At 39.1% G+C, this 13,316-nt stretch overlaps 1 protein-coding gene across 3 annotated transcripts in view; it reads left to right on the top strand.

Moving 5' to 3' along the window:
- The window catches only part of LOC130087791 (male-specific lethal 3 homolog), a 274,602-nt gene that overhangs the window by 168,192 nt on the left and 93,094 nt on the right, over positions 1-13,316 (top strand). For all 3 annotated transcript variants that reach the window (XM_056254271.1, XM_056254269.1, XM_056254270.1), the window contains one exon: positions 6,608-6,766. In XM_056254271.1, coding sequence (XP_056110246.1) covers positions 6,608-6,766 — 159 coding nt within the window. The remainder of the gene's footprint in view (positions 1-6,607; positions 6,767-13,316) is intronic.

Below are 13,316 nucleotides of genomic sequence, written 5' to 3'. Positions count from 1 at the left end.
TACGTTATAAATCATCAAGTGTTACTCTTTTAGTGTAAGTCGACTTGCGTAGGCCGTCTGCCGGAAGCTAGTATTTTTAGTGGATAAAGTTTTAAATATGGATATTTTTCTTACACGAACGCATCGCTTCATTTCAGAAAGCCTTTATTAACCCCCCAGAGCAGTGTGTAGCACTTTTATCATGGATGGACTTTGATGGAAATATACGTCCATTCACTGCCATTATAAAGCTTGAAAGAGCCAGGACATTTTTTTAATATAACTCCGATTGTATTCGTCTGAAAGAAGAATGTCATATACTCCTAGGATGACTTGAGGTTGAGTAAATCATAGGCTAATTTGCATTTTTGGGTGAACTATCCCTTTAAGGGGGTACTGGCTGGTGTCATATCAGTGTTCTCTTTCTGATATTTTGTTTTTTTATGCAAGACCTTATGGATGGTGGAAAATATTTTTCTACTATTAAGGTCTATTTAGCGGCTATTGCTGCATGTCATGTTGGGTTTGACGGCGCTACGGTGGGGCAACACCCCCTTATTCATAGATTTATGAATGGGCGCTCGCCGATCTCTTCCAGTCACTAGAAGAGTGGTTCCAGTGTGGGACCTCTCCATGGTACTGGAGGCTTTGTCTTAACAGACTTTTGAGCCCCTAGGAAATATTTCCCTGAAGCTTCTGTCTTTCTCTGCTCCTGGGCTTGATGTCAGCCAAACGTGTCAGTGATTTGCATGCACTCTGTTCATTTCTCGTGCACTAAATTCTCTCTTAGGAGACATTAGGGTTTTCTCAGGCCCAACCCGGCCTTTATGCCAAAATGCTTCCCACCGTTCACATGCGAGGTGATTGAGCTTTCCGCTTTTCACCCACCTCCTTTCTCCTCCACTGAGGATCAGAGGTTGAGCGCTTTGTGTCCTATACGTGCCTTGCGGGTTTACTTGGACAGGACTAGCTCTTTAAGAAGGAGCAACCAGCTTTTCATCTCTCAGGATCCCCCTGGGGGGTGTGGGCTTTTCGTAGCCTCATGCTCTTAGGCCCTCTACCCATCTTTAACCCATCTTTATTTATTTCACTAAGCATGCTATTTGTATAATATGTGAGAAACATGTATGTACATGTTTGTATTCTTGAGAGAATAACGTTTATGCGTGGTTATTGGAAAAAACTAAAACAATGTTCTCTGAAATAAGGCCACAAAACACATACTAAATGTGTCCACATGACTTTTGAAAACTAAATTTTTTAGCCTAGAGTTTTTGCTTCAAAATTATGTGAAAATCATCCTGCCTACTCATTCACATGTATTGATTTAAATTTTGTAAGACATTTTTTGTTTAGAAAGACAATATGTGTGGAGGCGTGAATAATCCTGTATAATGCTGAGATTCACACCTGAGAAGACAATTGCCTCAAAAAAAAAATGTGAGGACAAAAGAAATCACATACATGAATCACATCACATAGCTGGCATTTCCAAGGTGTTTGGTGTTTCTATGCACTGAAAGAAAAAAAATGTTCCTGCTTCCAGTCAGTGAGCTCACCTTCACCATATTTATGCAGAATATGTCCAATGTGGTCCAGTATCTGGTCACTATGATTCTCAAATCTGTGAGATAAAAGAAAGAAAAAAAACATCTGTGAGCATACTGATAACAGGATCATAGCAACTATTGTATTAACATTAATATAATTTAGGATAAGTGGTAAAGATAACCCTTGGTTTAAAGATACTGTTTCTACTTTTATCAAACAGAGGAATGCTGCTTGGGCTAAGGCAAAGAAATCAAACAATTCTTTAGATTGGATTTCCTACAGAGCTTTACGAAATAAATGCACAAAATTAATCAAAAGTGCAAAACGTGATTATTATCTGTCTACAATAAATCAAAATTTAAATAATCCTACAAAGTTTTGGAAATTAGTCAAGTCTCCACGTTTACTCCATAAACCCAAATTATTGCACTTATTACAAAAGCAGACTTATCTATAAAATACTATTTTTACCATGTCACACTTAACAAGAGAATGAACACTTTATCACCTAACTTAACCCATGTCATGTAATATATTAGAAAAATGAGTGAGGTATGAGAAAGTAGCATTTCTTGTATTTTATTATACACAAATATAAACTAAAATGTGCAAAAACACAATATACAATAGAAGATAGAGAAACAAGCCCAACTTGTAGTTTTTTTTTTTTATTGCAACCGTTGAAGTGTTGCAACTGTTGACGAAACAGCACACCAAGACATTATATTTTACAGTGTCCATCAGTGTGCCATTTTCTAAAACAGTTTCTTGATGGCACCAAGCACAATGGTACATTGCACTTCGTACAGTACATAGGAGTCTTTACTTTAAGCCCTGAAAGTTTGCACAAAGCACAAACTCTCCTCCCACTTGCGGCATCTGACCCAAAGTACTCCGGCCAACATTGCTCACCTGCTGATGTGGCAGATGTAGATGGCTCTGGGGCATGTGATGTGGATGCGGGCGGCTCTGGGGCATGCGATGAGGAAGCGGGCGGCTCTGGGGCATGCGATGTGGATGCGGGCGGCTCTGGGGCATGCGATGAGGAAGCGGGCGGCTCTGGAGCATGCGATGTGGATGCGGGCAGCTCTGGGGCATCTGAAGTGCTGGACTGTGTGGCCAGCTCAGACACAAGTCTCTCTCTAAACTCCTTCTGGCTGAGAGGACTTTTGTTCTGAGATTTGCAGAGGTGCTGGTAAAGAATAAAACTGTTTACCACCGCAATGTCAACAAAATGAAAAAAAAAAAGTCTTGTACCATTTCGTCGTTTTGTGCAGGACATTATAGTACCCAATGAGGGCATCTGACAGGTCCACACCTCCCATATGTTTGTTGTAGTCCTTCACTGCCGCTGGAATCGGGACTCTGTGCCTTTCCCATACACCTTCGGGATTCTTGACACGCCTGAGGACCTCATCACCGTCATATGCCTTGTGCATTGTAGAACACATTGTCACCTCTCGCGTGTCCATCCACTTTACAAACAGAAGCTTCCCGTCTCGGAGCCATCGAATGGTTCCCCTTTGGTCTCTGCGGCTGATGTCATTTACCTTGGTTTTGGGGAAGCCCCGCCGGTTGGTGCGTATAGTGCCACACGCTAGAGTCTTCTTTGAGAGCAAGTCCATCAAAAGGCATGGGCTCGTGTAGAAATTGTCCATAAAAAGCTGGTAGCCTTTGCCGAGAAGTGACAGATCCAGGAGCTGCATGACAGAATCATAACTGAGCCCTTTTCCAGTGGCCGGGGAAGACTTGCCTTCATAGACAAAGAAGTTCCACGTGTAACCACAGGCAGAATCAGCCAGCACGTATAGTTTGTAGCCCCACTTGGTCGGTTTGTCTTTCATGTACTGCTTGATGCCGATTCGCGCCCTTGAAGCCACCATCCTCTCGTCCACTGCTAGCTGTCTGTCTGGATGGAAATACATCTTGCATGCCGAGACGATGTCGTTGTACAGGGGCTTGATCTTGAAAAGTCGGTCGTAGGTTTCAGTCCCCTTTTTTCTAGAGTTGTCTCGATCATCCTCAGGATCGCAAAGATGCAGGTTCCAAGAAATGGCCTGAAATCTGGACCTGGACATGACCGATTTTGGGAAGGGTAAGCGGTAAATTTCTTTACCAGACCAGTAATCAATGATGTTCTTTGCACCGAGGAGCCCCATGTAGATGACAAGTGCCACGTACGAATACAGTTTGTGTGCATCCAAAGGCAACCAAAGGAAACGTTTTCCAGCCTCCGACCTCATTTGTGCAAAGCTGTTGGTATTCATCACAATGGTTTCCACCACAGAGCCTGTGAAGAAGAGCTGGAAGAGCTCCAACGGGGAATAGATCCGGTCCATTACAAGCTGTGCTCCTGGGTTTCTTTTTGGAAGGAAATTTGGTAGCGCTGGAACCTCATCCTCCACACTGCAGTCATTCCACCTTTCTGTGCCACCATCCTCTGACATTGCACTTGCTGACCTTTTCGTCCCCCGTACAGAATGAGCCCTCCCTCTGGTCTGCTTGCTGGGAGTTCCAGCTCTCTGTGGCCGCCTCACAGAATCACCAACAGAGGGTGTGGGGGTCTTGGAGGTGTGAGGTGGGCAAACAACCTCCTTGCTGCTGGTGCATAGCAGATCTGGCTGCCACTCATCACCACTGTCCAGACTGCAAAACAAAACAAATTTATAAATCCACATTGTATTCAGAAATGCATGCTAATATTACACACAAAAATAATTCACATATGCACATAACAGATACAAGATTATAATTTGCATATTCACATAAGATACACAAATACATGTGTGCAAAAATAAAAGGAGCACAACTCATGCATGCACCAATTAAAATATGAATGTGACAGAAACATGTAGAATGCATTTCATGTATAGATAATAAAATGTAAAAAGATATAGATATATGCCATAGTTCAAATAAGCTTGTGAGCATTTGCTTTTTGACACATATTCACACACGCATGCATCAATGCAATTGATGAAAAAATATGTGCATGCATGTAAGTGATGCATGTGCTTTTGGTGCCCACATGTGCTAAACATGTTACATGCAGATTTGTATTTTTCCAGGCATTTATTCATCAGTTTTATTGATACATGACACACCTGCAAGCATCAATACAACTGATGAGCAACACCTGGTAACATTCCATGCAACCATTGGAATTGATTAACACCACGTGCAAAACTACAAATATGAAGAAAGAAAAAAAAACTTTAGCACATGTGTGCACCAAACAGCACAAAAAAACTTAGCAAAAGCTCCCAAGCATATTTGACCTATGGCATGAATATATGCATGGTTATGCTCGTTTATTATTGCATGCATATGTTTTTGGGTGCAAAATAAATCTCAAATATACATGCACAAACATTTACGCGACAAAAAAAAAAACGCACATGCGTTAGCAAAACCACCCATGCTACATTGAATTAGAGCGTGCATGGGTTGTGATATTTATCGATGTCTGTTGCATGGATATTTTGTACAATTGTTGCATGCATTCGTTCATGAAATACACAAATATAACGTTTATAAGTTCGAAATGTGTACTTACTCAAATTCTGGATCTTCACCAGAGTTGTAAGCAGCTTGTCTAACAATGTCAAAACTTGCATTGCTGCAAGTTTCAGTGTCGCTCTCTCGATCAAGCTCCGCCAAAACAGCCTCCACGCCGACTAAAACCTTCCTTGAAGCCATTGTCCAAAGACAAAACACTCCAACCAGTTGTAAAAAGCACGCAATAACTCGAAAAAACACTGTCCAAACCACCAAACTATCCCGAACTCAACTCCTACTCGTCTGCGATGACCACTAGCACCCGCTGACATATCAAGATGAGGTCCCGCCTCCTCCAGTTTGTCATATGATATCTCGGTCCCTGAATGGTCTAGAGGCATGATCGACGTGTCTATGGATTGCTGAGAGTCTCGGCTTTTTCAGAGTTATGCCGTGCTGAAGTGGTTAAGTAAGGCAGATCAATAATATTGTTGAAAATTAAATGTCCCCAACTAAGCAAGCCAAAATCCAAGGCAACAGTGGCAAGGAACCAAAACTCCATCAGGTGACAGAATGGAGAAAAAACCTTGGGAGAACCCAGACTCAGTAGGGGGCCAGTTCTCCTCTGGCCAATGAAGGAACAGTGTATGATTCGGGCAGCATTACAAGTCAGATTGGATCGGAACATTTAGACAGGTCACATGTTTGTGTGACAAGAATTCGCTAAGTTACAGTTCATTTTCTGATGTGTATCAGAATCGACTTCATTGAGAGAGAGATGGCAGATCCCGCATCATGTTTTTTTTTTCTTTATTTTGCAAAAAGCTCAATATTTTGTTTTTATTGTGTGTACAATAAATAAATTTGAATGATGTACAACACTTATCTCTATTACCAAAATCGATGGAGTATTTTGAGTCTCTTTCGCACTGATAAGAAACCAGCCGACCACTTGGGGTTTAACAGATAAACCTCACGCTTTTATTTCATTGTTTTTAATTGAGTTTTTTTCAGTGTTGTTTTTAATTTGATTTTTAACAGTTAGCCTCGTACATTGAGTTTAACAACATAAAGCTAAAGAAGGTAACTTTTATCATTCAACTGAACTGTACACATGTTTAAACACTTGCCTTATGTTCTCTGTTCATGCATTAAATGCATGGTCTTGAAAGAGAGCATGCAGCTTACTAACGTATTTACTTTGACTCCTCAGGTAATGTCAATGGTATGACCCATTTCAGATGTGGCCAAAATTACAACAACAGTGGCTGCATATAAATATATTTTAATTGTTTGATCAAAATTAATGCTAGGGACAATTCAGTAGTCGCCCGATATTGTTAGGGAAATGTTCCTAGCGTGGGGAACATTGTTGCGGTTTACTGATGCTATTCACGTCGTGAAAACCCCCCTCACCCATGACCCATACAGTACGGCTTCTCATTCTATCCAGATGCATACATTTGTCTTTCTAACCTCTTATGTGAAGAGATGCCATTTGATACAAGTCTACTTGAAATTTTACAGAAATTACTCAGATCTTGAAGCTAAATGGCCTTTCTTTGTTCTTCCATTACAGTGAGGAGCTCTGTAAAGAAATGGTGGATGGTTTGAGGATCACATTCGACTTTACCCTTCCATTGATCCTACTGTACCCAAACGAACAAGCTCAGTTCAAAAAAATCAGCTCCTCCAAGTTCTTCCAGCCAATTACTGACAGCGCAGCCTGCACTAGTAGGTAAGAGTTAACTTCATAAAATGTACTTAAGACATAATTTTGTTTTTAAATGACTTAATTTAATTTAGTTCCAAATTTAATGTTTTTTTTATTACTTTTTTATGGTTCACAAATGTTTTATCAAATTAAAGGAAATTAAAATACTATGTTTTTTTTGTTTTTTTTTTAAATAACTTGATGCAACTAAAGTAATGCAAAAATCACTGTACAGCAGTGGTTTTCAATCCTGGTCCTGGGTATCCACTGCTTCGCACAATTTATATGTATTTTATTTAACACCTGATTCAGATCATCAGCTCATTAGGTGAATAGGTGAGAGTTCAATTAACTGTGAAGTGTGTCAGAATAAAAAACATACAAAATGTGCCGAGTGGTGGGTCCCCAGGACCAGGATTGAAAACCAGTGTTGTACAGGATCTTGGATTGAACTCATTTATACTATGATCTGGGGTTGCCATGATTCCAGATTTTCAGTAGTTAATACAAATGTCTTGTCACCTTAGTTATGTCTCACTGTACAGTAAGTCACCTTTATTTATATAGCGCTTTATACAATACAGATTGTTTCAAAGCAGCTTTACAGTGATAACAGTTAAAAATATGCATTTCGGCTGTAAAAATCATCAATTATTAAATTAGTTCATTTTATCTATAAAGCAGTTCTGCAAAAAAAATGTGTCATTCTCCAGCTCAGTTCAGTTCTTATACAACAGCGTTAGTACAGTCAGATCAATAATATTGTTGAATATTTAGTGTCCCCAACTGAGCAAGTCGGAGGCGACAGTGGCAAGGAACCCAAACTCCATCAGGAGAAAATCAATATGGAGAAAAAAACCCTTAGGAGAAACCAGGCTCAGGTGGGGGGCAATTCTCTGGCCAACGAATGAAAACGGTGTCATTATGATTCAGGCTGCATTCACAAGTCAGAATTCAGATTGGGATCGGTAGCATTCAAATATTCATCCAGTTCCTTTTGCTTGAAGAGCGATTCTTCACGCCGGTATGGAGCCGAAGCTGGCCATAGGGTCTGTGCGGAGGACCTGTCTGGTTCTGGTGGTCTCTGCTGAGGATCTGTGCCGATGGCTGTAATTTCGACGAGGTCTTCACAGGGGATCGTCTAGTTGACACGGTCTCTGCTCGCATTCAGGGCTGCGTTTTGGTCATGTCTAGGTGCAGGTCCACCATCTGATCTGGAAACGGACCCGATCCGGCTGACTACGATAACCTTGGGATAAGACAGACAGACTAGTATTAGCGTAGTTGCCATTCTTCTTACAATGTAACAAGTACATTGGGTGTTATAGGAAGTGTTCCCAGTTCCGGTTGACCTAATTTATGCAGTCTAACAATAATTTAACTGATTTGAATAATACAGTAGAATTGATCAGGTGTTATGAGTATGCCAGGTTAAAGAGATGTGTTTTAGTCTAGATTTAAACTGACAGAGTGTGTCTGCTTCCAGAGTTTAGGTGCTAAATAGGAAAAGGATCTACCGCCTGCAGTTGATTTTGATATTCTAGGTATTATTAACTGGCCAGAATTTTGAGATTGCAATACACTTGAAGGACTATTACGCGTCAAGACTTTGCTCAAGTAATGAGGAGGTAAACCATTTTGTGGTTTGTAAGTAATTAGCAAGATTTTAAAATGTATGCGATGTAGGGGTGTAACGGTACATGTATTCGTATTGAACCGTTTCGGTTCGAGGCTTCCGGTTCGGTACGCATACAAACTGAACGATTCCTTGGACCATTTTTCCTGCCGACAAAATTCGCGCTGGCGCGACCACCACAACGTTGCGCAACATCAAATGGCAAGCGTAATGAAAGCGGAACGAAACTGCGCTACTCATTATATTGTGCTTAACGGACCATTTATCAGTTCGGACCAGCAACATCTGTGCAGCGCGAGCCGATCTCGATCAAGCGACACTGTTACAACACAGCGCTAAGATCCAGTAAAGAAAACATTTGAATTCGCCACTGAAGTAATAACATCGCTATCAGTAATAACACAGATCTAGTGAGAAGCATTCACATTTCTCCGTTATTAACCATAAATCTCTATTAGATCAAACAGCGCTGACGTGGACACCAGGAGAAACATTGTGCCGTGAATGAACTAGTAATACTTTACGTCCACAGACCAGCAACATTCACCATGGATTTAATATAGTAACACTAACTGTAACCAGTTTGGCTGGAATAGTGAAATGCTTTCAAGTACTTCACACATCTTTTTCCAGCACTTCAAAACTCAAATATTATATAAATAAATATATGAAGAGTTCAGATGCAAAAGCCTCTAAGTGCCATTTGAAATTTTCTTCTAGAATGATCATTTTTATGAAGCTTGTATATTTAAGTTCAGTAATTTCACTCAAATGACAATTAACAGGTAATCTTCATTGCCATTTAAGTGAAATTACTGAACTTAAATATACAAGCTTGATAAAAATGATCATTCTAGAAGAAAATTTCAAATGGCTTTTGCATCTGAACTCTTCATATATGTAAATGTTATTTTTAATGTGATGACCAAAACATTATTTGTTCATCCTTCAAAGATGACACCCATTTATAAACCTGAAAGTTTCAAGATGTAGGAAAACTCACACTTATTTAAAAAATATTTTTTCTTTTAACAAATAGGAAATTTCTTTGGCATTTCTTACTTTTTGCTGTATCGAAAATGTACCGAACCGTGACTTTAAAACCGAGGTACGTACCGAACCGTGATTTTTGTGTACCGTTACACCCCTAATGCAATGTTTAATAGCCTGCCTTGCTGCTCTGCTAAGTTGGTTTGCGCTGTAGCTTCGTATATATATTTCTGTTTTGAATCATTATTTACTATCATTCCCTGTTGTTTATACTGCTAAATATAACTTACTCAACATGACATATTAACCTGACATCGCTAGCTTCAATCTAAATCGTTGCTGCTAGCACAACACGCTAGTAATTCGATAGCCTATTAGCGTGCCATCCGTGCGCTCTTTATTTATTTATTCATTTTCGCTCGCGCTTTTTACAAATCCATCAAAGCTGTGGTAAGTAGGATCAGTCAACAAACACGGTGAGTTATGTCATCTTCTCCGCTTATTGTCACTTGCACTTCATGTAACATGTATAGCACAGTCTTCTCTGTCAGCATAGGATTTACATGTGATAAATGCAGGTAGATAGTCAGGCTGACGGAGAAGATTTCAGAACTAGAGACACGCATCCAAACTTTAATTGAGGTTAATTGTAAGAGTGCAAGGGCTTTAGATACGGCTTTAGATACTGCTTTGGATCCAACTAGCTTAGTGAACTCTGTACATTGTTCGGTTCCGGCTGAAGTAGAACCCGTGCAGCAGGACAATTGGGTGACTGTGAGGCGCTGTAGTCGGGGGACAAAACACCGCTTTTCCGTTCCGATTACAACTTCAAATAGATTCTCCCCTCTTAGTGAAACACCCACTGTGAATCCTGTTGAATGTGCCCTAGTTATTGGCGATTCTATTACACAGAACGTGAAAATAGAGACACCAGCCACCATAGTCACATGTTTGCCGGGAGCCAGAGCGCCTGACATCAAAGCAAATTTAAAAGTTCTGGCTAATGCTAATCGTAAATTCTCTAAGATTATTATTCACGTCGGCACTAATGATGTTCGACTCCGCCAGTCGGAGATCACCAAAATTAATGTTAAAGAGGTGTGTGAACTCGCAAGTATGATGTCAGGCACTGTAATTTGCTCTGGCCCCCTTCCTGTTCGCAGGAGTGATGAGATAGTTAGTAGACTGTCCTCACTCAATGGCTGGCTGTCTAAGTGGTGTCCGCAAAATAATATAGAATTTATAGACAATTTTGAAATAGTTTTTGGGGCAGACCTGACCTGTTGAAAAGAGATGGTATTCATCCCTCCTGGGATGGTGCTGCTCTTCTCTCTAGTAATATGGCACATAGTCTTAGAGCTCAAACATGAATTGGGGCTCAGGTCAGGAAGCAGACAGACTGGCTAAACCGAACATTTGCTAGCTGTCTCATGTCACTGAGGTCAGATAAATCCCATCACATAGAGACTCTTTTACCTAGATATCATCATAGAGAGACTGTGTCTGTTCCCCGAATTAGGAAATACAAAAAATTTCCAAACCCATTTAAGGTTAAAAATGTAATTGATGTTCAACAAATAAAAAACAAATATAATACAAATGAGCAAATGATAAAGCTTGGGTTGCTGAATATTCGATCCCTTACTTCAAAAGCACTTATTGTTAATGATATGATTACAGACTATAACCCAGAAGTGCTGTGTTTGACAGAAACCTGGCTAAAACTAAACGATTACATTACTTTAAATGAGTCCACCCCACAAGATTACGGTTATAAACATGAACCTCGTCTGAAAGGCAAAGGGGGAGGTGTTGCTCTAATTTATAGTAATACTTTCAAAATTACTAAGAAGTCTAGTTTCAAGTTTCAACTACTAAGTAGTCTAGAAGTGTTGGTGCTTAATGTAACAATATATAGTGTAAATGATAAATCACGTTTGAGATTTGTGCTGGCTACTGTATACAGGCCACCAGGGCACCATACAGACTTTATCTAAGAATTTGCTGACTTTCTATCAGAGTTAGTACTGGCTGCAGATAAAGTCCTAATTGTTGGCGATTTTAATATACATGTAAATAATGATCCATCTGGATTGGCATTTAACCCTCTGGGGTCTGAGGTGTTTTTGGGGTCCTTGAGATGTTTTGACATGCCCTGACATTTGTGCTTTTTTCAGTTGCTTAGAAACATATTAATGGCACTGGTGAAATTACACTCTATTTAGCACAAACAGGGCTACCATAATATGTTAGCAGCATGTATGTACATGTTTGTATTTTTGAGAGAATATTGTTTATGCATGGTTATTGAAAAAACTAAAAATGAAAGTTTCTGAAATAAGGGCACAAAACACACACTAAATATGTGTCCACAAGACTTTTGACTAATGGATGTTGTCGCCTAGAGTTTAGGCTTCAAAATGATCTGAAAATCATCCTGTCTAATCATTCACATAAAACAATAGATTGTTTTAAATTGTGAAAAACATTTTTTTGTTTGCAAAGGCAATATGCGGATGGGCGTGAACGGCCCAACCCCTATCATGAATAGTTAAGTGGTTCTCACCTGAGCAGACTGCATACTAATGAGCCTTTCATTCAGGGGTGTCACACAAGAAAGAATGCAAGGACAATATATAAATAAATAAATATATATATATATATATATATATATATATATATATATACTGTATATACTGTATATATATATATATATATATATATATATATATATATATATATATACAAACAATCAAAATATAAATGAAAGCCAAAAGCACATTTTTAGTCATACCTGGAAACAAATCCTAGTCAAATAGGCTATATGGGCCATTCTACAGAATTGGTTCAAAGTTTGAGTTGGAAACATCTTGAAAATAAAATTGTCTTTTTCCATAAATGTCTTATAAAGTATTATTTTTTAAAGTAGGCCAATACATTTTATCATACATATTTCAAAGTTAAGGATTCATTATTTTGATATAGCTTGCATTGGAACAAACACTATAACAGTTGATTAGTTTATTTGTGACAAAACATACTATATATTTAACATATGAGCAGAAACAAAAGCTTATTTGATGTCTATTTTATAGCCTAAAAACTTTATAATCTATCCAAAATTAGTCAACGAAATGTTGTCATTACATACACTAGTATATCGCGATTAGAAGAAATCTCAGTAGGCTATAGCAATATAGTTTGGATGTGTTCATATAAAAATAACGTTTACTAATGTACAGTTAGGTAGTCAACCAGAATGCCTATTACCGCCGCGGCAAATCCACCGCCGTAAAAATAAACCAGTCGCATTTCAAAGTCGTTCGCGAAATGACCGCCAGGTGGCGCAAAGGGACATTTAGCAAAACGTAAGTGGGGCAATTAACAGTAAGGATGAAATACTACAAGTTATGGTAATTTCCAAATAAGCCTACAATAAACATTTATTTTTAAACAAATATTTTTAAATATGCAACATGCACGTTTAAACAACAAACAATACAATCTGAACCAGCGCTTCTGCTCCTGTATTGAGACATGCAGCGCGTTTCAGTTACAATCCTGGTTCCAGTGGCCTTAATACATTCACAGCTTTTTAAAATGTCACAAAGCGTTTTGATATGGTTTTGAATGAAATATTGAAGTTTATAATTAGGATATTTTGGCACACCACGCCGAGTGGCGCTATGCATTATTCTAAAATCTGGCTTTATTCTGGCATGTTGAATTAGAGTTTGACAAACGCGGCGGTGCGTTCATTTGAATTTATTTTTCTCATAACAGCTAAGAACTTAATAGGCTATAGCCTACTCCGTAATTGTTGGTCATACAGATAAGATAATCTTTTAAAACGGTAAAAGGTCTACTTTTATTCATGTAGTAGGCTATAGGCCTACACTCACAGGCTAACAACCTAGAGTTTTTTTAAAAACATGGTTTTAAGTAAAG

Source organism: Rhinichthys klamathensis, unplaced genomic scaffold, assembly GCF_029890125.1.
Source record: "Rhinichthys klamathensis goyatoka isolate OS25496 unplaced genomic scaffold, OSU_Roscu_1.1 h1tg000111l_1, whole genome shotgun sequence".
In the NCBI taxonomy this organism is placed as follows: Eukaryota; Metazoa; Chordata; class Actinopteri; order Cypriniformes; family Leuciscidae; genus Rhinichthys; species Rhinichthys klamathensis.
This window is presented reverse-complemented; position numbering and strand designations above follow the sequence as displayed.